This window comes from Nothoprocta perdicaria, unplaced genomic scaffold, assembly GCF_003342845.1.
Source record: "Nothoprocta perdicaria isolate Ctin4 unplaced genomic scaffold, notPer1 scaffold_17, whole genome shotgun sequence".
NCBI classification, from domain to species: Eukaryota; Metazoa; Chordata; class Aves; order Tinamiformes; family Tinamidae; genus Nothoprocta; species Nothoprocta perdicaria.
In genome coordinates, this window is record NW_020454871.1 from 4,944,687 (window position 1) to 4,968,296 (window position 23,610).

General features: G+C 50.4%; 1 protein-coding gene across 1 annotated transcript in view; it reads left to right on the top strand.

The window, feature by feature from the left end:
- Positions 1 to 23,610, top strand: part of ARHGEF6 (Rac/Cdc42 guanine nucleotide exchange factor 6) — a 32,816-nt gene that overhangs the window by 4,532 nt on the left and 4,674 nt on the right. The window contains exons 3-17 of the mRNA XM_026035951.1: positions 2,202 to 2,286; positions 6,995 to 7,122; positions 7,524 to 7,725; positions 9,856 to 9,926; positions 11,358 to 11,452; positions 13,005 to 13,100; positions 13,504 to 13,626; positions 14,977 to 15,115; positions 15,762 to 15,821; positions 17,862 to 18,008; positions 18,829 to 18,915; positions 19,914 to 19,992; positions 20,470 to 20,603; positions 20,912 to 21,037; positions 23,029 to 23,049. Of these exons, the coding sequence (XP_025891736.1) occupies positions 2,202 to 2,286; positions 6,995 to 7,122; positions 7,524 to 7,725; positions 9,856 to 9,926; positions 11,358 to 11,452; positions 13,005 to 13,100; positions 13,504 to 13,626; positions 14,977 to 15,115; positions 15,762 to 15,821; positions 17,862 to 18,008; positions 18,829 to 18,915; positions 19,914 to 19,992; positions 20,470 to 20,603; positions 20,912 to 21,037; positions 23,029 to 23,049 (1,593 nt within the window). The remainder of the gene's footprint in view (positions 1 to 2,201; positions 2,287 to 6,994; positions 7,123 to 7,523; positions 7,726 to 9,855; positions 9,927 to 11,357; positions 11,453 to 13,004; positions 13,101 to 13,503; positions 13,627 to 14,976; positions 15,116 to 15,761; positions 15,822 to 17,861; positions 18,009 to 18,828; positions 18,916 to 19,913; positions 19,993 to 20,469; positions 20,604 to 20,911; positions 21,038 to 23,028; positions 23,050 to 23,610) is intronic.

A 23,610-nucleotide genomic window follows, 5' to 3' on the forward strand; every position in this document is an offset into this window, starting at 1 on the left:
CCGCCGCGAGCACCGGCCCCGCCGCGCGCTCCCCGGCCGGCCCCGCCCGACCCCACGCGTGTCCCCGGGCAGGATCCGCAGCCTCCCGCGCGCCTCTCGCATGTCCCGACCACGGAGGTGTCGCTCCCTGGCCGTGGGTGCCCGCGCTCCCTGCCCGGCCGCGCTGGCTCCGCAGTGCCGCCCGGAGCGGGGTTATCCCTGTCCTGATGCTGCCCCGCACGGGAGTGTCCGCTAGGGAAGCGGCGATCCCTCCGTCTGAGTGAAGGGGAGAAGGAAAAGGCAGTTTGTCTGAGTTCCTCAAAGGACAACCGGGGGGTTGAGAGTTGTATTCCTGTACCTCATTTCCTCCATGGGCTAGTAGTGAAATCCTCTTCCCTGTTTTCCTTCTAGCTTTGCAGCTTGTTTTCTGACTAACACTGGAATTTTTGCATGCAATGCACTGAGGGGGTGGAAAAGCCTTATTTAGCTCATAAATGAGGACTCTTCTCTATGATGGGTTTATTCTGCAATAGAGTGTGAAGTTTTTAAGGAACAGTAGGTGATTCGGAATAGTTTTCCATACAGACGTGTTGTTCCACAGCAGCTATTCCAGACAATTTATCTGTAAAGAAAGCGCTGAAAGTCAGTTGTCTTGTGCTGGGATTTCCTTTGCACCTCTCCTGCCACCATTTCCCTCTGGGCTCTCCCACCCTGATGAATCCAAGCTTATTTTGTGCATTAAAAGATGAGGGATTTTTCTTCCTGAGAAACCACAGCTGCAAGGTGGCTGCTTAAAGCTACCAGCTTCAGCTGTGCTTAATTGTAATTGCAAGGAGGGAGAAGGGGCTGAAGTGCTCAGGGCTGCGTGGTTGGGTGCAGGTGACCACCAGCGGATCCGCTGGGAAGAGCCTGGCCAGGCAGGGGCATCCCCGGAATGCGCAGAGCCTCAGCGGGAGCGGAGCCTCCGGAGCGCTGCGCATTGATGCACCGGCTGCTGGTTCCATAGGTGCTATGTTGGAGCGGGAGCCGCGGCAGCTGCCCATGGTAGCTCTCACGGGGTGAAGTCTCGTTGCTGCTAATGAGCGTATGAGTCCAGGTGCAGAAATACTGACCCCGAAGAGCAGCCTGGGCATGGTGCACGTGGCCGCACGGAGAGGAGGACCCCGCGGCACCCCGGGTGCCAAAGAGCCGGTCCCATCCTAAGCGCCGTCTGCCCAAGCTGTACCTGGAACCCGAGGCAGCGAGGGACATCCAAACGGGCAGAGCTGCCTTTAAGATAATGAATGCTCTGTGCCAATTTAGGCGGATACGCTCTCCAGTCTGCTGGAAGAATCTGTAAGCAGATAGTATCCGACGGGAGCACTTTTAAGTCATCTTCCCTCTTCCCCGGATCTGCAGATCCCTGGTCTCCATCTGCAAGACAATGTGCGTTTGTGGATGAGCAGATGGTGCCTTGTGTTAAAGCAAGTTTTTTGGTGGTTGTACCGACAGCACAAGCTTTTATTTGTGTGTTACTTCTCTCTGCTCCGTTCAGGAAAGGATTTGCATTGCAGGGGCTTTCTGAACTCCAGGGTATTTCTCGCGTGGTGGAGGGGATTGCAGTGCTTTGGGAACTCTGCTGCCCCTCATCTGTGCTACTCAATTGAGGTGTAAAAGAAGGGATAATTTATGATGCATAAATTATGTCTTATTCTTATTTCCCACTCATTAGCAAAAAATTCTTTAGAATAGGTTTTTCTTTGCACATAAAATAGCCTTTTCTGCAACAATGTGAAAATGCACTACGTTTGTCATACTGCAATAGCTGAAAATCCTGTGCATTTATTTTGCTTTAAAATATATCTGCATACATCCCTATGTATATATGTGCACACACATGCGTACACAGCCCTAGTCTCTGTGGCTTTAGATAACAAAAATAGCTTCCTTCCCTCAAGGCCAGCAAGAACCTTCTCGGTGATTCAGAGGACCAGGATCTGACCCCTCTGTGCAGCCAGCACTGATTTCACATCCCGCTGTCCATCCCGCTCCGGGTGGCCCCTGCACCCCAGGAATTCGCCCGCTCAGAAGGAAACTGGGCTCGTCCGCCCTGAGCGAATGTCCTGTCCCTGCAGAGACGTAGGGGCTATTTAATCATCACTGTCACTCGGTGCCACCGTGGGCTGCTCGGACGACCATCGTGAGTTGTTTCATGCTGAACTGACCACATTCCTCTTTCACAGCTGTTTGAGCCACATGATTTGTACACAGGAGAACAGTTCTCCAAGGTCCTGAGTACGCTAACAGCTATAAATAAAGCTACTGAAGGTAAGAAAAAGGATTTTTTCTGTCATCTTTTCAAATGCTGTCTCTTATGTAAACTGTTTTGGTTTTGATAATTCATAGTTTATAATGATTTTGTGTAGGCTTGGCTAGTTGTCCTGCCAATGCTGTTTCCTGCAAAACCAGCATTTCATGTTCTTACCACTTTTGGTTTTAAATGTGATATTTCAAAGCTGTGTGTGCTTGACAAAGCTGATTTACCGCTTTACACTAAAGGACCTCAGGACAGTTTTGATAATATTAAGGAACCTCAAAGTAGATCATCGCCAAGGAGCCTGCATATAGATGAGCATGCACCTCCCCAGATGCTAATATCTGATTTTAAATAGTACCTTTTAAAGCAGAACAGAAAAATAGGTCCATCTGTGTGAAATCTACTGCATGTCAAAACACCCATAGCCGGCAGATGCTCCGGCAATTGTATTGATATTTCTTCCTTCCCTCTCCCTTGCGCTGCGGAGCCGGACTCGCGTAATTGGGAATCAAATGCTGACAGTTGCTGCTGGTGACTTGTCCCGCTCCGCGTCGTGCGGAGCAGGCTGCCAAAGCAAAGCACAGCAGCCCTGTCCTTTGATTTTCCCCTTTGCTAAACATGTAGCTCTACTGTACATCTTGCTCTGTGCTCGTGTTCAGTGAAATGGGCTCTGAAGGGGAGAAGTCGATAGGGAGCTTGATGAGATTTTGTGTATTTTTATAGAGAGTTCCCTGCTTTTGTGCTGGCCTGAGGAAATCACAGCGATGTAGTGTTCTGGGAAGGCTTGCCAGGACTGGGGTGTCTTGAATGGGGGACCGAGGAGGTCCACGTTCATCTGAAACAAGTGTGGTGGGGGTAGCATTTAGGATCCCCGTCATATAGGCGGATTTATGTGAAGAGTCCTGTGTTATCCACAATTCAAGATCGGGATCAGAGCTGCTGTAAACGGCATTTTTGGAGATTAAAAGTAGAAGTCACCCCTGCCTCCCTCAAACACACCCCCCCTTTTTTTTTCCCCCATAGGAAAGATCCTCCATTGCTTACTGCATTTTTCCTCTTTTTGATTTGTAGCTGTTTTCTCAGTCATTTCAATTCTTTGTTTTTTTAGTTAGCTTTTGCTTTTGGATTCTATTCTGCTGGCAGAAAGCTGCTCAGCTGTTCAATTAATCTTATTACTGGAAATGAATCCCCTTCCCTTTTTTTTCTCTTTTCTATTCTGCTGTTTTGTATCACCTCACACACATTTGTGCGTGGATGTGTACATATATTTGTATATATGAATCCTGTATTTTGCATTACATAAATGCAAACAGCATATATATATATTATGTACCCATGTGTATGCAGACACGCATGAGAGTTGCTGAATTCTGCTGTAAAGAAACGCAGATTCGTAGACCTGAGAAGTCCATGCTGGGATTTTAGACCAGGCACCTCTTCTTGAAGCCTCTCACTGCTCCATTAAATGACAATTTCCAGTGACCCGATTCAGAAGATACTTGAATTTCAGTGCGATGGGGATGTAAAATGCAGATTCCCTAGCCAGCCGTTGCAAACGATGTAATTATGGTGTTAGCTCCATTTTCCTGGAAGCGGAAGGGATAGGAGGCGATGGGACGGCCAGGCCGCCGTGCCGTTGCTGCAGACTCCCCGGGGCTGTTTCCTGCACAGGTCTGTGTTTCTCAGCTCAAGACACAGCTTTGCTGTGCCATAGTTTCTATCACACGTTACCGCAGGGGCTATAGGAAAACTGGGATCCTCCCGGTTTCATGGCAAACATCTGCTTAAACATATGCTTGCTCTGTTTAAATGTTAAAAAGCGCAGTGCCTGCGATATAATTAGCCGCTCAGACAGCGAGCACCCTTGGGGAAAGTACAGGGTGAAAACACTGCATGTCTGGAGCGCTTGCCTTTTCGGTGGCTTGGCCAAGTTCCTGAGGAGCAGGAGCCTCTGCCCTACAAACCACAGCTGCAGCCGGCCCGGATGGTCCCTCCCGACGGAGAGGCCGAAGGCACTGTCGGGATCAAACCTCCTACTCTCCCCTTCTCCGCCTGTGCCCGGAGCAGGACCACCCGAGCTGGGGGAGCAGCACTGGGAAGGGAAGCTGGTCCTGGAGGTACCTGGGAATGAGCTGCTCCTTTCCCGCCGGGATCCCTTTGCCGCTGCACTAACTCTCTGTTTCCAGCTGCTTCCAGCATCGTATCCCATATCCCACAGCCCCTGCCTCTGGCACCATGGCATCCCGAGGCCCTCGTGGGAGGCAGACAAGTAGGTGACAGCTTAGGAAGTGAGGTGACAGTGTCTTTCTGAGCATCCATTTGAAGCCCAAGTCCTTGTGTCTTCACGGATCCTGTTATGCAAATAACTGGGAGCATCTTTTCTAATATATAAACTCAGCAGCTGTCTGTCAACCACCAGCAATACAGAACTCGGTGCTTTTATCCGCAGGAGAGGAAGCGCAGCCACCGTGGATGAGGCTGGGCTGGTCTGCCTCAAATACTGTAAGAATGTGAACAGAAAACCCAGCTATTTTAACCATAGTTGAAACAACATATGGCAGCAGCCTTCTTTGCTGGACCAGGCATAAAATAGGGCGCTGTCATGATGCAATATAAATGATATGCTTCCCTGCCAAACTGTCAAAGGCAGTTTTACATTTGTTTCTAGGTTGCTGCGGATATTTATAAAAGCTCTGGGAGATAGGGAGGGGTGGGGAGAAGCATCAAATCTACAGTAACCAAGTCATTTCCGTGGGGCTGTTGCTCACTGCTGGAATAAGCGGCGAAGTCTAGACTCGCGGTTTACGCCCTCCCTTTTTAGAGCAAATCGAGGGAAGAACGTCTCAAACTGGCAGCTGTCCACCCCTCCTGGCCTGCGAGGCGCTGGGAACAGCTGAAACCACTCCTGCTCAAATAGCAGGATGCTTCAGAGGGAAAAAAATGTGTTTGCAAAGTGGGATTTCTGCGCTTTTTGCACAGTGGTTTTGCTCTTGCTGCTGCGGTTCAGAGAGCGGAGACTCTGCTGCGCGGTCGCCGGGCGAGAGACCCAAGTGACTCGGTGACTTGGCGTGAGTGCCGTCCCCTCTGGGCACACGGGCAGGGGCGGCGGCTGGGTTGGAAGGCAGCAGGGACCTGGTCTGTCCTCGTGCGAGGCGTTGGAGAGGGCAGAGCAAGAGGCAGCCCCCTCCCAAGGAGCTGCGCTTTGTGGCGCTCCTCGTCCAGTGCAAGGCCCAGATGTTTTTCTGTTTAAGCAGCCATCCTCTGGGGAGAAGAAAGGGCCTGGCTGAGTTCCTGCAACTCCCACCAAACTTCCCTTTTGGGATGTTTATTCCATCTTGGTGCTGAGACTGGAGGATATCGGGCACGCAGCAGGCTGTGCTTGCTAGTTGCTGCACACACACGGCGGTGGCCCCTCCGGAGGGAGCTTCATCGCCTTGTCCTGGTGCAAAGCTTCCACAGAAGGACCCTGTGTTTTACAGGGGAGCTGCACTCCCAGACTACTGAAGCCAGTGGACAGGGGTCTGCCCTCCCCAGGCTTCTGTGGGTGGTTCGTGGGCAGACTGGGTCTGCTGCACAGACAGAAAGCAAGTTCTTGGCAACACAGAAATGTTCTTGAACTGCAAAAGAAGACACAGAGAAGATCTCTAACCACACTTGACAGTTTACTGAAGTGATAATAGTCGCCTTTGCTTTGTTTGTGCATGATGGCACAGAGGAATGGGGATGATCCGATTGCTTTTCCGCAGTGTGACATGAGAGGCAGTAGCAGAGGACGCAGCATCCAAGCAGATTTCTGGGGTGAGTGGCCGGAGGTCCTGTAGCAGCTGATGCTGCTTTTTGTGCTGAGGCCCCGATACGGTCTCAGCTCAAGGCAGTTGTGGCCAGGAAGTTTTTTTTTTACCATCCAGCAAGTTTTTCAGTAGCAACATAGACACACATCGCTGATTGTGAAGCAGAAATGTGTGTCAGAGCGTCGTCATCGTCTCCAGCACCAGGCGTGTGGGGTCAGGCCCAGGGCCTGGCCTGCAGGGCAGGGAGCATTGACTCTATGAGGGCAGCGGCTCCTCGAGGGCCTGGGGAGGTTGGGTCCGTGCTGTGAGCTGCCACTCTCTGAGGGTGACGCTCTTGTCCTTCCTCCGCGTAATCTGCACCCTTTACTCGCATGGTTAATGGCAGCGGTCCACGAGCAGCAATCAAAATTGTGCCTTGCCTTTTCCAGCTGTATAATGAGCCTGGAGGACTGGTCTAAATAGGGAAGCGGGTGTGTTGGGCAGCTGCTCAGCGCCCTTCCCGCGCTGCCAGGAAGCTCCACCAGCTGCAGAGGTGACCTGGCATGCTCCCGTGGGAGCTAACTTGTGAAACAGCTCCAGCAGAGCTAGCCTGGGTCCCGGTGGCATTGAGGGGCTAGTTCCCCCTGGTTCTCAGCTGTTTTGGGGTGGATTTCCAGAAAAATACTGCCACCGGCTCAGTGGCTGTAGGACTGGAATAACCCAGGGGTCCTTGAGGTGCAGTTCAGCTTATTCCACTGTGGGAGAGCCGGCAAAACAGCCAGCTCTGCACAACCATCCTCACTGCCCGTGAGGGCTGCCCGCGTGGGAGATGCACCGGCTCTGTTGCTCTGTTAGATGCTCCTTCAGCCCTTGTGTTGTCTGAGTGTCCTTTGAGTCCACTGAACGTGGACAGTGGGGTAAAGCACAGGCTTTGTTTTTACCTCACCAGATCAGCCGTCAACAAGACCATGCTCTCAGCTATCATCCCGTAGCTCCGCAGCTGAAGATCCCCACGCTAACTCCAACGGCACAGCTTCACGGTCTGCACGGGTGTTAAGGAGACAGTCCAAGCCTGTGGTAACCTTTATTTAAAATCTAATCAAGGGTTTGAGGGGTGCAAGTGGTGCCTGTTGGCCAAACCTGCCAAAATGACTTGTGTTCTGCCCTTGGCTCCATCGTGGCTTTGGTGCTCCAGCTCCAGACAGCCAGAGAGGTTGTCTCACAGCTTCTCCAAGCTTTGGTGATCCTCTCTGAGATGAGGAGCACCATGCTAATCTGCCTTCCAGTGCACTATGAAACTTAATATTTGGGAGGGACCTTGTGAACCTCTCATGGGAGTGCTTAAACAAGAACAAGAATGCTATTGATGTTAAAAAATGCAATACTGAAAAGCCAGCTGTAACAACAGTGGCTGGTCCATGTGCTTCTGCTTTACCTTTTGGGTTCTTTGCTAATGTTTTCCATGTTCCTTTCCATAGGAGATGACCGAGAATGGCAGTCATCAGCTGGTGGTAAAGGCCAGGTTCAATTTTAAGCAGACCAACGAGGATGAGCTCTCTGTTAACAAAGGAGACATTATTTATGTTACCCGAGTTGAAGAAGGGGGCTGGTGGGAAGGGACGCTCAATGGAAAAACAGGCTGGTTCCCAAGCAACTACGTCAGAGAAATCAAATCCTCCGGTAAGCAAATTGCCTTCGAGGGCTGATAGAATGACAGCAGTATAATGCAGAGCAGATCCTGATGCCTTTGGGAAATTGCTGCTATTTATTAAGGACTGTTAGTGTGCTCAAAGCAAGAGTGTAAATGGAAGCATGAATGGGACCAGAAGGAGGAAGCGTCTCCTTTCGCATGGCTTGTTTGGGAGCTCTCCCTGTTCCGCAGCGCTGCGTGTCTGATGCTGTGTCCAGACAGGAGCACCGTGCGGGAGCAGGGGCAGCTCCCGGCACTGGGAACACGGATGGAGATGGCTTTGTGGGCCTGCCCTTTGTCGTGGGGAACTATCGCATCTTTCCAGCTGCTAAGCACAGAATTACCTTTTGTTTAAGGCCTTTGTGGGCTGTTTTTTGGCTCTGGTCCTGCCATTTCTGGCAGTGGCAGAATGAATGCTTGTGATCTCCACGAATAAGCCAACAAAAACTATATGGCCATAGGGAACAATTCCCTGTTTTCTTGTGTAGCTATGGTTGATTTCACAGAGTGCATTTTCCCTCCAGATGCATCTTCTGCTGTGAAGCTGCAGGCACTGTTGAGAAAAGAAGAGGGAGGGAGCGATGGGTCTGAAGACATTTGCCTTCATTGCACTTTTGTCTCAAGCTTTTGTAGCATTTTGAGAGATGCTTTTAACCAGAGGTGCAGTGGTGATGATGTGGGTGATTCCCCTGGCTACCTGCCCTGTGGTGGCCACATCCACTCAAACCACTCACCCAGCTGGGTTTCTCAGACCACTGAGGGGTAGTAAAGCTGTTTTTTAAAACATCCAGCTTTAATCTCCTCATTTGCCTGGAGCGTTTGCACTCAACAGAGAACCCTTGCGTGCCAGGTGCTTGCTTATGGGTCAGGATCGCCCAGTCTTCCAACGCTGCGAGGCGTTGGGAGTGCTCTGCAAAGCGAATGCGGAATTCACAACTCTTGCTTCCATGCTTGGAAGCAAAAAAGCAAAACAGGGGAGAATAAAATTAATGAGGGATCATGCGGAATTAGGCCAGGTTTTATTTCAACCTAAATGAAAAGGAAAATCATTGTTAGACTATCTCATCTCCCACTGTTTTCCTCTGGGAAATGATGTCTGAGCCGGATGTCGCGCGCAGTTGGAAGGCTCATTTGGCACAGCCCCTCAGTGACTAAGTCAGCGAGTGGAGAGGGGAAGCGTCTTGAAAACGCTGCTCCCATGGGGCGAGTCAGGTGGGTGTTCGCGAAACGGCAGCGCCTTGGGGAAGCAGAGGATGCTTCTCCCACTGCTCCTGGTGGGCACCCACTGGATTTTTGCATCTCCAAAGCCCTGTGCCCTCCAGTACCGAGGCTGCGTGACCAGCGCTCTTCCTGCCACCTCATGTGACAGGAGGGTTCATTCCTCCAGGGTGAAAAGCCAGCAAACAGTGTCCGCTTGCTGCGGGATGGACAGGGGACTGTGTCCCCATGTAGCATTCCAGCATTCCCATTCTGCTGCTCCCACGTCCCCGTCCCACCACATCGCTGCCCTCCGGAGCCTCCCCTCCGAGGGGGAAGGAAGCCACAGGAAGCTCCACAAGGGCAAGAATTAGAAAATCCATCAAGCTGTGGTTGCCAGGGGCTAAATTTATCAACTTCAGCTTCTCCCCTGCTATCGGTGTGTAAGTAATTGCCTTCCAGCAGCCGTAGCGCGAATGCAGGGCAGAAGAGGTGCCTGGTTGCCCTGTGTGGCGACTTTGGGGCTCCTTCCATGCAGACCCCTTGCCCGCAGAGTGCGAGCTGTGTTCAGGGTCAGGAGCTGGGTTCCTGTGTTCAGGACCTGCATGCAGGGCCTTGCACCACGGACCCGAGTGAGTCTGGAGGAATGATAAATACCTGCGAGCTGCCTGGAGCAAAAGCCCTTGTATAGCACATTGGACGTGGGCTGGTGCCCGTGTCGTTTATGCCCTCAGTTTGCTCCCAATTCTGGAAAAGCAGACACACAAGCCCTGCAGTTGAACTTCTGTGTTTACAGAGGTGGAGGGTTTTTCTGTGTGGTTTTTTTTTTTCCCTTCAGTCTGGTGGACACGCTACAGCGGCGACTTTCCTGTAGGATAATGGGGGTTCTGCAATATGATTTATTGATGTATTTCTTTGTACAGATAAACCACTCTCTCCCAAAGCATTAAAAGGACTTGAAAGCACTCAGCTGACGAAGAATTATTACCCTGTGGTAAGTTTTAAAGCGCTGATCATACATTTTAATAAGTAGCATGTTATTAATCTTCTGAACTGGCTCCTTCCCTTAGAAATCACTAAAGCAATTTGTAACAATCGGGAATGTGACTCTGTATTTAAATGCAGCTGTTGCCATTTCCTTGACTCGGGGTACTTACCGGGTTGTCAATATGATAAACCCCAAATGGAAGATGCTGCAAGATGTCTAAAGGAGAGCTTGAAGTAGACAACTGAGAACGCAGCAGTTTTGAGATCAGTGTTGGAGAACAAGTCATTATGTTTCCGTTCCAGTCTTTTCCTTTGAATGTCAGTTATCTTCCTCTGATAAAGATGGGGAGTTAATGAATTGTGTCACAGAGCAAAGCAAGCCAAAACAGAGCTCTGGGCCACGATCCCCTCCTTTGCTTTAGCCGTGGGGACTGGAGCTGTTGCACCCCGAGCTGTCTACCCCGTGCTTTGCCAGGAGTTACAGCCCTTGGAGAAGGGGCTTCTGCTGCAGGTCACAGCCTGAGCTCTTCACTGGGGCTCCTTCTGGAGCAGGTCAACATGCCAGGCTCCGACCTGCAGCAGCAGGAGGGCTAGAGGAACATCTACCCCCCTGCTTCAGGAGCAGTAACGTCTGGCAAAGCGGGGCAGGTGCCTTCCTGCTGTGTCCAGCTTAGAGTAAGCCTGTTTGGTGCAAGAGAGCTAAAATGCCTGCAGAAACATGCCTGGCTCTCAGCTCCAGAGGTGAAACGTGTTCATCAGCATGTCAGAATATGTTTTGAAAGAAAGCAAAGTGGGAACAACGTGCCCAGAAAGTTGGGAACCGCCTCCACTGTCTCCAAAGCCCCATCAATAGTGTGAAACTCGAGACCTCAAAGGCAGTGGGTTCAGCTACCCTGTTGCTGGAGATGACCTCGCTGCTGAGCTGGATTAGCAGGACCAAACTGGACTCAGCACTTCCTCAAAGTGGCAAGTGAGCTGTGCTCTGGCTTGAGCCGTCACAGGAGCCGTCTTCGTTCTGGCTACTGTTGCATTTAAATGGTTGCCTGCCTCCGCGCAGACGGCGGTCCCGGGATGCATGCACAGGTCATTTGTTTGCATTCCTTGGCAGCTAGTTACGCATGCAGGGTTAGGCATGAACCTTTTGGTGGTCAAATACAAACCTCGAATCTGAATTCACATTGTCTTCATGCTTTGCCGGAGAAGAAGGAGCAGCCCTTAACACCCGTTTTCTAGGACTCCCCTGGTTTGCAAAGTGAAGTCCATAAATTGGATCCCTAGGGCTTTTCTGAGCATTCTGGGTTCTGCGTTAAGTCCATAAATGCATTTACATTTGTTAACGTACGTTTCCGTGGTTGCCCCGTTCTTGGAAGCTGATGTCATATTCCTGTAACTAGTCACTAGTACTAAGATCTACTCGGTGCTCTGTCTCTTACCCTAGGTGTTGCAAAATATTCTGGAAACAGAACGAGATTATGCGAAGGAACTCCAGTCACTTCTGGGAACTTACTTAAGACCCCTCCAGTCTTATGATAAGTAAGATATAAGGACATCTGAGATGGACAGAACCCTGTAAATTGACCATAGTTCATTACTTTTCCACCTTTAAATGTTTAGGACCTGTTACTGCTCTTGTAAAGCCTTAGAACTTCTCTGTGAACAAGAAAAAAGACTCTGTGCAGGTTTCTGCTCTTCCCTATTCCTCAGTGGTCGTGCAGGCATTCAGCTGTGTTCGAGATGGGCATTTCTTTTAGCTAGATTGCTGGCTGTTACGATTCATCTGCAAGCTCATCTGTGACTGTCCTGGCATGCATGTTTCCTGGTGGCGTGCCTTGCATGGCTTCTTCCCTCCTAATGTGTCTTGTCGTGACTTCTCAGCCCCAAGTGGCATCGCACAGTCATCTCTTCAGTGAGCCAGCCAGGAGGTTTTTGCTCTCTGGTTAGCTTGCTGCTCGCTTGGTCTGTACTGCTGCTGAGCAAGAAAAGAGTCCCCTCTCTCCCCGCCTGTATTGTGATCTGCTTAAAGTGTCCCCTTGTTCAGAAAGAGCATGCTGCCATTCCCCTTGGAGCAGAGCAGGCATTTGGACAACCGAGTGCCTTTGTCTAGGTTTCCCCATGGCACTAGGTCATTATGTTTTCCATCAGTGCTCACGAGCGTGCTTGGGAGCCAGCACGCACCCAGTCACGTCCATGGGATTGCATCCTGCTTCCCCCAGATGATGATAGTCTGCATATCCACAGAAGTGCACCGGGAGAGTCAGTATGTCCAGAATACTCAGTGCAGGAGCTTTTCACCGTGCTTTCACCTCAGCTTTGCAGTTGTCTGTCCCAGAGGTGCCCAGTGTGACAGCCCTGGCCGTGCAGCCTGCGGCAGTGCTGGGGCAGGAGCCCCAGGGCATCGCGGGCGCAGGCAGATGTTCAGACATCCGCCACCCTGGAGAGAAGGGACAGCCACGTCTTAAGGCCTGTCAGCTTGAATCTGTCCTTCCTTCCCCAAATCTTCACATGAGATATCTTCCACTATGGAAAATTCTCCTCCTCTCAGCCTAGCTGCCCCGCAGGCAGCAAATCGCTTGCGTGCGGATTGCGAGGCAGTGACAGTGAGGCGTTGGGCTCTGAGGGTGACAGGAGTGAGGGCATTGCCTTCGCCTAGGCAAAAAACAGCGTTACACGTGGAACAGAACAGCCTCTAATGAGGGGCCGCATTAGAGCCTCCTCGCATAGGAAAACCCACGGCATGAATCTGTGAAGACAAAGCTGTCCCTGTGTCTGTGCACACATCTCCCTGCCCACCTCTTTAAGAAATCCCATCTGTCTGTGCCTATTAGACAGCTAAATATCTGGGAAGATTAGTGTGATTAAAATCCAATTAAGTTAATCCTTGACAGCAGACATCTTCTGCGGGAGGTTGTGCTCTGTAGCTCACAGATCATGGATTTTGGTGTTTTATCGTGTTCAGTGGTGTGTCTGGGGGAAACAGAAATTTCTGGGCCCTTTTGAAAGGACAGCTCACAGGTGCTGTGAGGATCCTCCTGAAAGGTCTGCTCACAGCATCTCTTTGATGCTAATTGTGATTTTACCCTTTTAGGCTCAGTGCCGTGGACATCGCGTCATTATTGGGAAATGTGGAAGAAATCTCTGCATTTCAGCAAACACTGAACCAAGCCTTGGAAGAAGTTGCAAAGTAAGCTCCTGCCATGGCACTGGGGGTGTTAAGCTATTAGACTGTGTCTAAAAATAATAGAAAGACCCACTCGTTAACATTCATCCTGGCTGCTGTCTTAGGCTTGTTGTATTATAGAAGAAAATAACAGGATGGAAGAAAGGCAGGAGGTAGTGCTTTGACAGGAGGGAAAGCAGGAGGAATTTGCCCTTTCTGCTGCTAAGGTGTCTGCTGAAATACACGATGCAGAAGTGCCACAAGCCTGAAGACACAGACATGGGCAGGGTGGGAGATCTAACGGGCACGGCGGTGGGGATTGTCAGAGGAAAGAGAGGAAATTACCACAGGTAATAATACTCCGCCAGGGAGGCTGGGAGACGAGTCAAGAGCCTTGGTGTGATGGTTGGTGTGTTGGTGCTCGTAGGCTCCCTGAGAACCAGCAGCGAGTGGGAGGCTGTTTCATGAACCTGATGCCCCAGTTCCGCTCCCTGTACCTGACGTACTGTGCGAACCACCCGTCTGCAGTCAGCGTCCTCACGCAGCACAGGTGGGTGATGGAGAAGGAGCCTGGGATGGAGTTTCCCCCTTTAAAAGGTTACTTACGTTGTTGGTATGTGGCCATCGTGGCTTTTGTTCAGGATCTTGGCAACAGGGTGTGGAGATAACAGGGATCCTGCAGCTGGGAAGAGGCCTGGGGCTTTGGTCTCTTGCCCCTCGGCTTCAGCATGGTGAAGACAGCTCTGGCAGCTTCATTCTGCTCATGGAGCTGTGCTGTTCACAGATCTGTGACATCAGTGTTCAGAGCTGGGCTCACAGGTTCAGTCTGTATGTGCAAGACTCTCGTACAATGGGTAAAACAGAGGAAACTCCTGTTTGCCTCGCTCAGCCCGTGCAGCAGCATCTCCTCCAACTGTTCCTTGCTTAAGGACCCAGATGCTGTTTCAGCCCTGATGCCGAAATGCTCAAATTCTTGCAGATGGGAGTATGTTTTCCTACATATGGCACTATGGTACGGAGCACATTCCATTCTGCAAATGGAAGATGCTAAGAAATTTCCTGGAATTATCCAATTCTGATAATTTTGAGCTGCTGTTCAACAAGCCAGTTGTTCTCAGGGGTGTTTGGTACATTGCTGTAATAGCATCTTCCTTTCATGTGTGCTGCCTGAGCAGACACCTGAATTTGGGTAATGTCATGCTAAAGAGTCTGCTAAGCTGAAAAGCTACAATTATGTCATGTCTAATGCAGTTTAGCTGTCCTTCCCACGGAGATGGGAAAGCCAGGACTGCAGCCACACTGTTTAATTCTTCCCTTCCTGTAATGGAAGCTTGCAATGTATTTACCCACCTGCTGAAATCTAACTTTAATTCAGCCTAATGAAAAGCCTGGCTCCTGTAAATGACTCACTGATTCGGCTCATTAGTCCGAGCCCTTTTCTTAACTCAAGCAAACAATCAGTTTTGGCAACGTGCAGCCGTGCGCGAGCCGCGTTTCCCAGGGCTGTGTGAGGCCTGCCGCTGGCCTCGCTGCTCCCAGCGCGGTCCCTGTGCCCCAGCAGCTCCATGCTGTGACATCCTGCAGCGCAGCACGAGGGCCTGCAGCCCAGGTGCCACCTCATTGTGCTGGGGGTCTGACTGTTGCCACCAGTGTGGCCCCGGGCACTGCAGGCGCCAGGAGCAGCTGCTGCACATCACCCTCTGCAGCCTCCAAGGAGCCTTGGTCCTGCCCAGCCCTGAGCTCTCTGCTCCTTGCTTGGCCGGTCAGGTTTGCAGCTGGGCAGTCCCTGGACAGGGCTTTGAGCTGCTTTTAAAACAGGATCGCTCATCGGGAGAGCGTGGGAGGCAGCAGAGCAGAGCCCTCGGCAGTGGCGAGCTCTCATGCTTGTCTCTCTTTGTAGTGATGAGCTGGAGAAGTTTATGGAGAGCCAGGGTGCGGCCAACCCAGGCATCCTCATCCTGACCACCAGCCTGAGCAAGCCCTTCATGCGGCTCGACAAGTACGTGACGCTTCTGCAGGAGCTGGAGCGGCACATGGAGGTAGGCGGCGTGGGGCCTGCCGTGGCCCTTGGTGCTGCAGGAGCCAGCCCCTGGGGACATGAGGCGGCTCTGCACCTTCCTCTAGCACTTGAGCACCATGCCTTGGAATTGCTTGGGAGGGAAAGGGCAGTCACACCTGCATAGGAAACGTTCAGCTTAAAAATAGGAAAGCAATGGAGGGTGGGGAGGGGGATCTGTGGGAGGCAGTGCCAGCTCTGCACCTGAGTCCTTCATGCAAGATGCACCAGTTCCAGCATGAAGGACTTGGGCCCTCATCCAGGATTGAGGGGCAAGTGGCACCAGACGTCCTCTGACAGCAACAGGGACATCTCTGTCGTTGTCCGGGCTCCTGGTGGTTTGTGTGGCTGCTGGGCACAAGCTCTGCATGGTGAAGAGCTTATGCTGTAGGGCCCTAGACCAGCAGGACAAGGTTTCAGGAGAGTAGCAGCATGTGGTTGAGTTAAGCTGAACAGGTTGGTGAGGAAGCCAAGTCTGGGACCAGGGGGATTCTTGTCCCCTTCTGCTGTCCTGATTGTCTACAGCCTGACTCCTGCTTCTTCTGAAGCCCTGGGTGCCTGGGGCAGTTCTGCACTTCTCTGGGCTGTTACTGCTCATGGCTCAGAGATTTTTCCTTTCCTTTCACTAGGAGGCGCATGCAGATCACGAAGAGGTTTTGAAAGCAGTCACATCCTTCAAGTCTCTTGTGGTAGGTGGCGATTCTTAAAATAGAGCACTCCATCTCAGGGCTGCGTTTCACAAAGGATGAGTCAAGTTTGACATTTGTCTCCTAGTTTAAAAAAAATCTTTTGAAATGGAAAAGATGGTTTATAAAGAGTACTTTAATTTCAAGGTTCAAGCCCAGAGTGGCCTCTTTGGTTGCACGTTCCAGCAGTGGCACGCTGGCTCTGTGATCCCTGCGGCAGAGGATCTCTCGCTGCTCTGTGCACTGCAGCAGAAAGCCATGTGTGGGCAGTGCTGGTGGCAGGGCCCCTTTCATCTCCTCTTACCTCCATCCCCTTGGCATTTGCCACATGGAACCGTAGCAGCCCTTGCTCATTCAGATGAGCTGTGAAAAGGTTAACGCTGGTGTCTGACTCAACCGTTGGGGCAGGGAAAAGGCCTCCCCCGAGGCCACTGAGTGGCAGTTGATTTTGCAGAGATTTGTTCCATGGGCATCAGCAGACTTGGGCTGCCTCGCAGGTGTTTGTCACTGCAGGTGCCCAGGTCATCGGCAGCAAATGGAACGACCTGCACAAACATCAGGGCATGAGTCAGAGAGCAAGACCTGAGCCTGTTTCAGTGAGCTGAGTTACCTGCACTCCTCCGAGTCCCTTTGCAATGAGATGCAGAAGATGGGGAAAAGCTATCCACACGCACAAATGTTTTACTTGGAGAAGTCTTTCTTTGGTTATTAAGATGCTCTATGTTCTCTCTCTTTGTAGCCACTAAATACCTTTCACTATAACCACTCCAGATGTGGTCCAACTTCCTTCCTTAGCAGAGCAGATGCAAGTTTTTGGTACTTAGCTGTGTAGATAAAAGATGGGGAGGAGAAAGTTCATAGAAAACAGGAAAGGGCGATTGTGTTACATTTACTTAGAAACTCCACTCCCTTTCCATTTATTCTAGTAGATAATAGGGGAATAATTCAGTTAAGTTGTAAGATGTCATTAATCTTTAGAAATGCTTGTCAATGGTAGGGATTTTTACTTGGAACTTGTACTTGGGCGCTTAGCAAGTTAATGTAATTGTGATGTAGCTAAAGGGGTTCACTCTGGATTTGAGTTGAGATGGTGGAAATGCCTTCTGCAACACACGTGACTCCCAGGGGGCTGGGATCAGAGAGGCTCCTGGACGCAGTCCCGGCAGATGTTACTGCAGAACCACAGCTTGAGCAGAGCCATGTGGCTTGCAGTGATGCCTGCTCTGCAGATTGTGATGGATCATTGTGGATTTTTTTTTATCAGTTTGTGCCTGTAAACTCAGTAGGTGAAAACTCAGCTCAGGCTTCGCCCTGCTGCGATTTTCCCTGTTGGCAGAATGGTCAGTTATAGCAAAATTTGCAGGGATTTGCAGGTCATCTCTGCTTAGTCAGCACTGTCCTCTGTTGGCTGGAAGTTGCTGGAAGAGCAACCCAGAACTGCTACAAACTGGAGGACTCTTATGAATTGAGCTAGCTTCCAAAGCTGCCTTTTGTCCTGCTCCACTGCACTGCTGCAGTATTGTGCCAAGATCCCAGTTTAGGTTTTGGAAGCGCAAAATTAGTAGCATTTAAATTAGTGGCTGTCTTGGTTTAGAAAATGCAATCCTATTCTCTCAAAGACAGAACTGGTTTGGAAAGAAAAGCTTGCTCGGTGCAGTTTGCAATTTCTTTGACATTTTGTGGATTTGTGACTTTGCTAAGATGTGATTTTAAACAAACTTCGTGTAACAGAGTCAAAGCAGGCTTCCATGCAAGCTTTCCTGGTGCAAAGGTAGTGCAATTTTTGCAAAATGATAGGCCCAGTTGTATGTTATGTGGAGTATATGACCGTGGATCTCTATATGCCATGGGTCTCTTCAGGGCTAATGTTTTGAGCCCTGCAAGCAAATTCTGCTTGTGCTGCGATCCCTGGGTGTGCTCAGCACCGAGCCCCTTTGGCTAAAGCTGTCAGGCCAAGGACAGGGCTGGAGACTCTTCATGAGGATGCTCTGGGTTTGAGTCTGCTCTTCTGTTAATAAAAAGTGCTGCTGCTGTGATTTCCAGTGCCAGTGCCAGGAGCTGCGGAAGAGGAAACAACTGGAGCTGCAGATCCTCTCAGAATCCATCCAGCGCTGGGAGGGAGAGGACATCAAAACAATGGGAAGCATCATCTACATGTCCCAGGTTATGGTACAGTGCGGGGGAAGTGAGGTAAGTGCAATGGTCCTTCCTTCTCCTGGGGAAAATAGATCCTGGCTTGCTCTTGGGACCAGCTGTGCAAGGTGACAGCTATTCTGACCCCAGGGTGGCACGGTGCTGACAAATAACACTGAATTTTATCTATGTGAGTAGTGTACAGTGGGACTTTCAAGGGTGCATTAGTGTAAGCATTTTGCAAGGTCCTGTGCCCAGCCTGGCAGCTGCTGTGAGGTCCCACCCCAGAGCTGACTGTGCTGTGGAAATGGCTGGAGGGATTCCTGCAGTACAAGAGCAAATGCTGGTCCTGAAGCATCATGTATATGTTCTTAGCAGATAACCTTTCTGTAGGATTAAACCCATGAACACTGCGTGTTTTGAGTGTTTACTACACGGGACCTGTTGTCACTGGGTTGTATCCTTGCTATGGCAATTTCCTCTGGGAAGGAAAATGTGTTAAAGAACCTGTTAATTTCTAGTCCTTTTTGCTCATTTGGGATGTGAAATGTTGGGAAACAAGGTTTTCTAAGGCATATTTAAATGATTGGCAAAGTCAATAATATCTTTAGCAGTCAGTAATATCTTTAGCATTAGCAGGCTGCAAACAAAAATGTTTATAGGCTCCCTTGGAGGAGAATAATAATAATAATAAATAATAAAAAAAAAAGTAGTGCAGTTAATGCAGAAAAGCAATGCTGCACAGAAAATGAGCCCAAGTAATCGGTTGGGATGTTGGTGCCTCTAAGGCTGTGATGCTGACACAAGTTGCCCTTGCTGCGGGCGAGGACTCGCAAGAGGCTGCAAAAGGCCCTGACCTTGATTCCTGTGCCCGCAGGAGAGAGAGGAGCGCTACTTGTTGCTGTTTGCAAACGTTCTGCTCATGCTGTCTGCAAGCCCACGGATGAGCGGGTTCATCTATCAGGTAGGCCTGCTTCATGTGAAGGTGCTAGGTGTGAAAAAGGAAATCGGGTATCTCTTGCAAAGTTCAAATCCTCTGCTTCCTCAAATCTCTGGGCTGCGGTGCTGATGCTCTGTGCTAAGGCAGCAGGACTCGCTTTTACCATGCGTGCCAGGGCACTCGCTGAGAGCACCTGTGTCCTGCCAGCCAGTTAGACAGCTTGTGGTAAGTGTGAGCGCTATGGAATTAGAAAAAAAGAGAAAAAAAATCAAACTAAACCCTGCTGTTGCCCTACATGCTGTTCTCAAGAATTATGTGTGTGTAAGGAGTCGTGACCCAGCTGTAGGATTTTGCTCTGCATGAGCAGCCAGCTGACTGTCAGCGTTGTGCTGGTTCTGGAAGATATTCCACTATTTCAAGGGACACTGTCAACAGGCAAAATTTCTGCTGTATGAGACAGCCTAAATGATGCATGTTTTTGTGTCCCACCTTCCCAAATAACTGCAGTCAGGCTGTTTGGAGCTTCTCTGACTCTAATTCCTTGAAAGAATCCTGGAAAGGATGCTGTTGTGCTGATGCGTCATTTGTTGTGTGCAAGGTTGATGAGGGAGGCAGGAAAAGTTTGGGAAGAGTTTTTCTGGGCTTAGATTTTGTTCAGCAGTGGAAGTAAGGGGAGTGGGCTGTTCACTATGTAAAGCAGAGGGACATGGGAGGCTTTCAGAAAAACTAGGGGAAGTTCATGGTCCCAGCTGCTGTGTAAAAAGGCTCTGCACCTAGCGAGTTTCAAGGGTGATAGATGAGCCAGGGATGACTCAGTTGTCATGGGAGCCTCTTCTCGGGGGTTTGACCTAGTTGTGCAGGGAAATCGAGATCCATAAATTAAAGGAGGCTTTCTGTGTGTTCTGAAGCCTTCACAAACTAGTTTTTAATGGCAAATCCTAAAGAGGGAATCCGCAGAAACAGGAAAACAAGAGCTGCCTGGGAGGCAGATGCAGGCACTGACTCTTCCTCAATTCTCCCAGGGAAGGCTGCCTCTAACAGGGATGACGCTGACCAAGCTGGAGGACGCCGAAGGCAACGAGCACTCGTTTGAAATCGCAGGTCAGTGGGGCCATCCTCAGTGTGAGGAGCAGCTGCCACTCCAGGTACCTGCTGTTTGCAGCCTCTGCTTCCCCACGGAGCCTGTGTAGTGCCCAGCTGCTCTCTGAGACTGCAGCTTTCCTATGGGAGACACTTTCATCAAGGGCTGAGCATGCCCCCAGTGGCACTTTGTGCCTGGTGCTATTTGATGTCAAGGCTCTGTTAGTTACTGAATTTACGTATTTTAAATTTAAACAACATTGCACACTTTCATTCCTCAAATGTTTTAGAGGAAACCTCCATAGCTGTTTTGTGTGGCTCCCATACTTTTAGGGACCGGGTGTCCAAAACAGTCATATCTTTGCACTGGCCTTTCTGGACCCACTGGGCTCTGCAAACTGAGGAGCTGCCTGCTGTCATGATGAGTTGAGCAGATCAGGTGTTTCTTGCTGGGTCTCTGCCGTTTGCTAAGGATTGTTGTTTAACCCTTTGCTGCAGGGAACATGACGGAGCGGATCACTGTGTCCTGCAGCAGCAGCCAGGACTTGCACGAATGGCTTGACCACTTGCAGAGGCTCACCAAAGGGACGTGCAATGTCATATCCAAAACTCAGTCCTGGAGCGCGCATTCAGTGAGTTATTCACCCCAGCCTGTCTCGTTACCTGTTTCATCTCAGAACCAGCTGGTCTCTCTTTTTCTGCCATGCACCTTGATAGTGAGATAATTTATACAGCTGTAGTTGCGTCACTGCAGTTTTGTTTGTAACTGTGTTGCTCACAAACACAGTGCTGCTTGTAGTATTTTTCTATGTCCTGCCCTATTTTGGTTGCAACCTCCATGTCTTAAAGAAGTCCATAGCGAACCTTTCTCTGTGGCCCTCTGTGTGGATGCTTCACTTGGTGCCTAACAGCTTTCCTTGTTTCTTACCTATTTTCTCAGACATTTAGTTCAGCTGGACAGATTCGTGGCCCGCTGGAGCCCCCCAAAATCCTCAAGCCCTGGAGCTTGAGCTGCCTCCGTCCTGCTCCTCCACTCAGGCCGTCGGCCGCGCTGAGTTACAAAGAGGTAAAGCCCCGTGCACATCACTCCATGGCAGCCTCCAGCGGTCGTGCCCAGATTTCTTTTCCCATGGATGTGTTTTTGCTGCTTAGTCAGTGGGAATGTTAAGAGGAAATACTGCGCGGGGTTATACCCCGTCCTGCACACGTGCATGAGGGATGCTTGTCCCTGCAGCCAGCTCTGTGCTGCAAGTGCAGCGTGAGCATGTGGGTTTGCAGGACTGGGGGCCTTCCTCAGGGTTTTGGGCCAGCTCTCCATAGGAGGCAGATGCAGGGGGTGGATTTTGCCGTCGTGGTCCGCCCCGCTCCCGGGGATGCAGCTGGGATGCAGCCAGCTGGGATGCAGCAGCCCGCGGGATTGCTTCCCCTGCAGCAACCCACGCCTGGGAGGTGGGAGGCCCCCCGGCCACAACGTGGGGAAACCCAAAATAAACCCCAGCTCCCGTTCTCAACCCCTGCGGTATCTGCAGTGCTCTCCTTCCCTACCTCACGCTAAACTCTTGGGTTTACTCAGCGGTGCCGCTGAGAGCGCACTCCGGGTCTGAGTCAGCCGCCTCGCCGGGTGCCGCAGCCCTGGGAGCGCCGCGGCTCCGAGCGCGCCGGCCGCGGAGGGGCTCAGCCCCGAGCCCCTGCTGCTGCGGGCAGAGCTGCTGCGCCGTGTCGCGATGCCCCGTTCTGCTTGTCTCTCAAAATCCCTAAAATGATACCTTTCCTTTTGGAAATTGCTCAAAAAAAACCCAAAATCTTTGCATATTTTAAATCTGTAACGTAAACTAAACAGCTTCTTGTTTGCATGGTGAATTAAAATATAGGAAGGGACTTGAGGGTAAGTTTTTCTGTGTGTCAGTAGAAAGACTGCATTTATTTTTAATGTAGGCCAAAACCACAGATGGAGCGATATCATTAACACCACAATCCTTTGCACTTTCTCAATTATCCCCTGCCCGCAGAGCTGAGGCTAGAAAGTCCCCAGATAGCGAAGAGGCTTCCCTTGCGTTAGGCTCGGACTTGCAGTCGTTTTGCCACAGCTGCTGGTCGGTAGGATGGGACTCAGTGGCCCTACACTGCAAGTGGAGCCTTATTATGAAGATAAAATAAATCAGAGCCACAGAATCACAGAATGGTTGAGATTGGAAGGAACCTCTGCTAAATATGAATTTCGAAAGTTATTTCCAGGGAAGAGAGTGGAGGAATTTGATTAAAAGATTAGAGATTTTCAGACATCCAGTGTTGCTTTAATTGGCTTCTAGTAGTGTAGGATGGGATGGCAGTCATGTGCGTTTCCTTGTACCTTGCTGTATTCAGGAAACCCCAGAACCTGCTTACGTACCGCACCTCACTGCTGTTATTTCCATTGAAATTGGGTCATTTTTCCTGTTCTGTTTCCAGTAATCATTTGAAATGACAGAGCAGGTGCTGTGGGTAGAGCAGTGTCTCTGGATGCAGGTTAGCAAAGTGAGAAAGGCTTGAAGAAAAAAGGGATCATCTGTGTTTTTTTGAAGCCAGCCGCTTGGCGTTAGGGGAAGGGTTTGGAGCTTGGGGATTTGCTAGTTCTGCCTGCCAGAGGTGCAGGAGAGCAGCCCGGCTCCTGTGTCCCGGCGATGGCGGCGCTTGGAGCTTCCCGGGATGTCCCAAGCCTGGCCAGGGCTGTGCCCTGGGCTCGCAGCGGGATGCGGGTGCCGCCGTCCTCCCCTCCGCTGCCTTTCCCAGAGCATCTTCCGAGGAGCTGCTGCTCCCGGGGAGCCTGCGCTCTGCCCGGCGCCTCCGGAGCGCGTTAGCGCCCGCTCACCCTGCCCTTCCCGTGTAACCCCTGGGTTTTGCATGACACCGTGCTCCTCTGCATGTCCCTAGTGCTCTAAAACCGGGCCAGAGGGTGTGACGCATTAATCGCAGCACTAACATTTAAATGTGTTGTAGAACTGTGGATTTAATGGACTCGGTCAATAAAATCATCAGCCTCTCACACTCATCTTCTCTTTCTTTGCATATTCATTGTAGAGGATGTCTTATATCTTAAAGGTAAGAGTAGATACATCTCTTTGGCTTCTTGTGGCAGAGAATGCTCCTTCCTCTCGCTCATGCTTCTCCTGCTTGCATCACCCTAACCGTGCCTGGCAATACCAGAATGCTGCCATGAGTCAGTTGTGATCGGCAAGCATATTGAGAGAGAAACTAGGACTGTGATACTGAGCTTCCTGGCATGCATTTCTGTGCGTTTATGCCTTTTTTTAAGGGTTTCCTTAGACTTATATTGCATGCAACCTACTAATATACTAATTCTGTCCAAATGGCAAGACCCATAGGCCAGTGAAGGAGATAAAAGCTTTTGTTTCTTGCTTGTGGAGTCATAGCAGACACTAACTTTGTGTGTTATTTTTTCATTCCCTATATATTTTGATGGGGTGTTTGTTTCTAAAGGCACACAATTTATTTGAGAGTATAATGTCATTTATTGACTGTTTGATATTAGCAATAAAGATGGAGTCAGGAAAATAACCGTTACTGCAGGATTTTCTGACAAATACCACAGGGTTAATGAAGGGACCAAAGGAGCTGGGAGTGTTTTTGAATTCTTTAGTT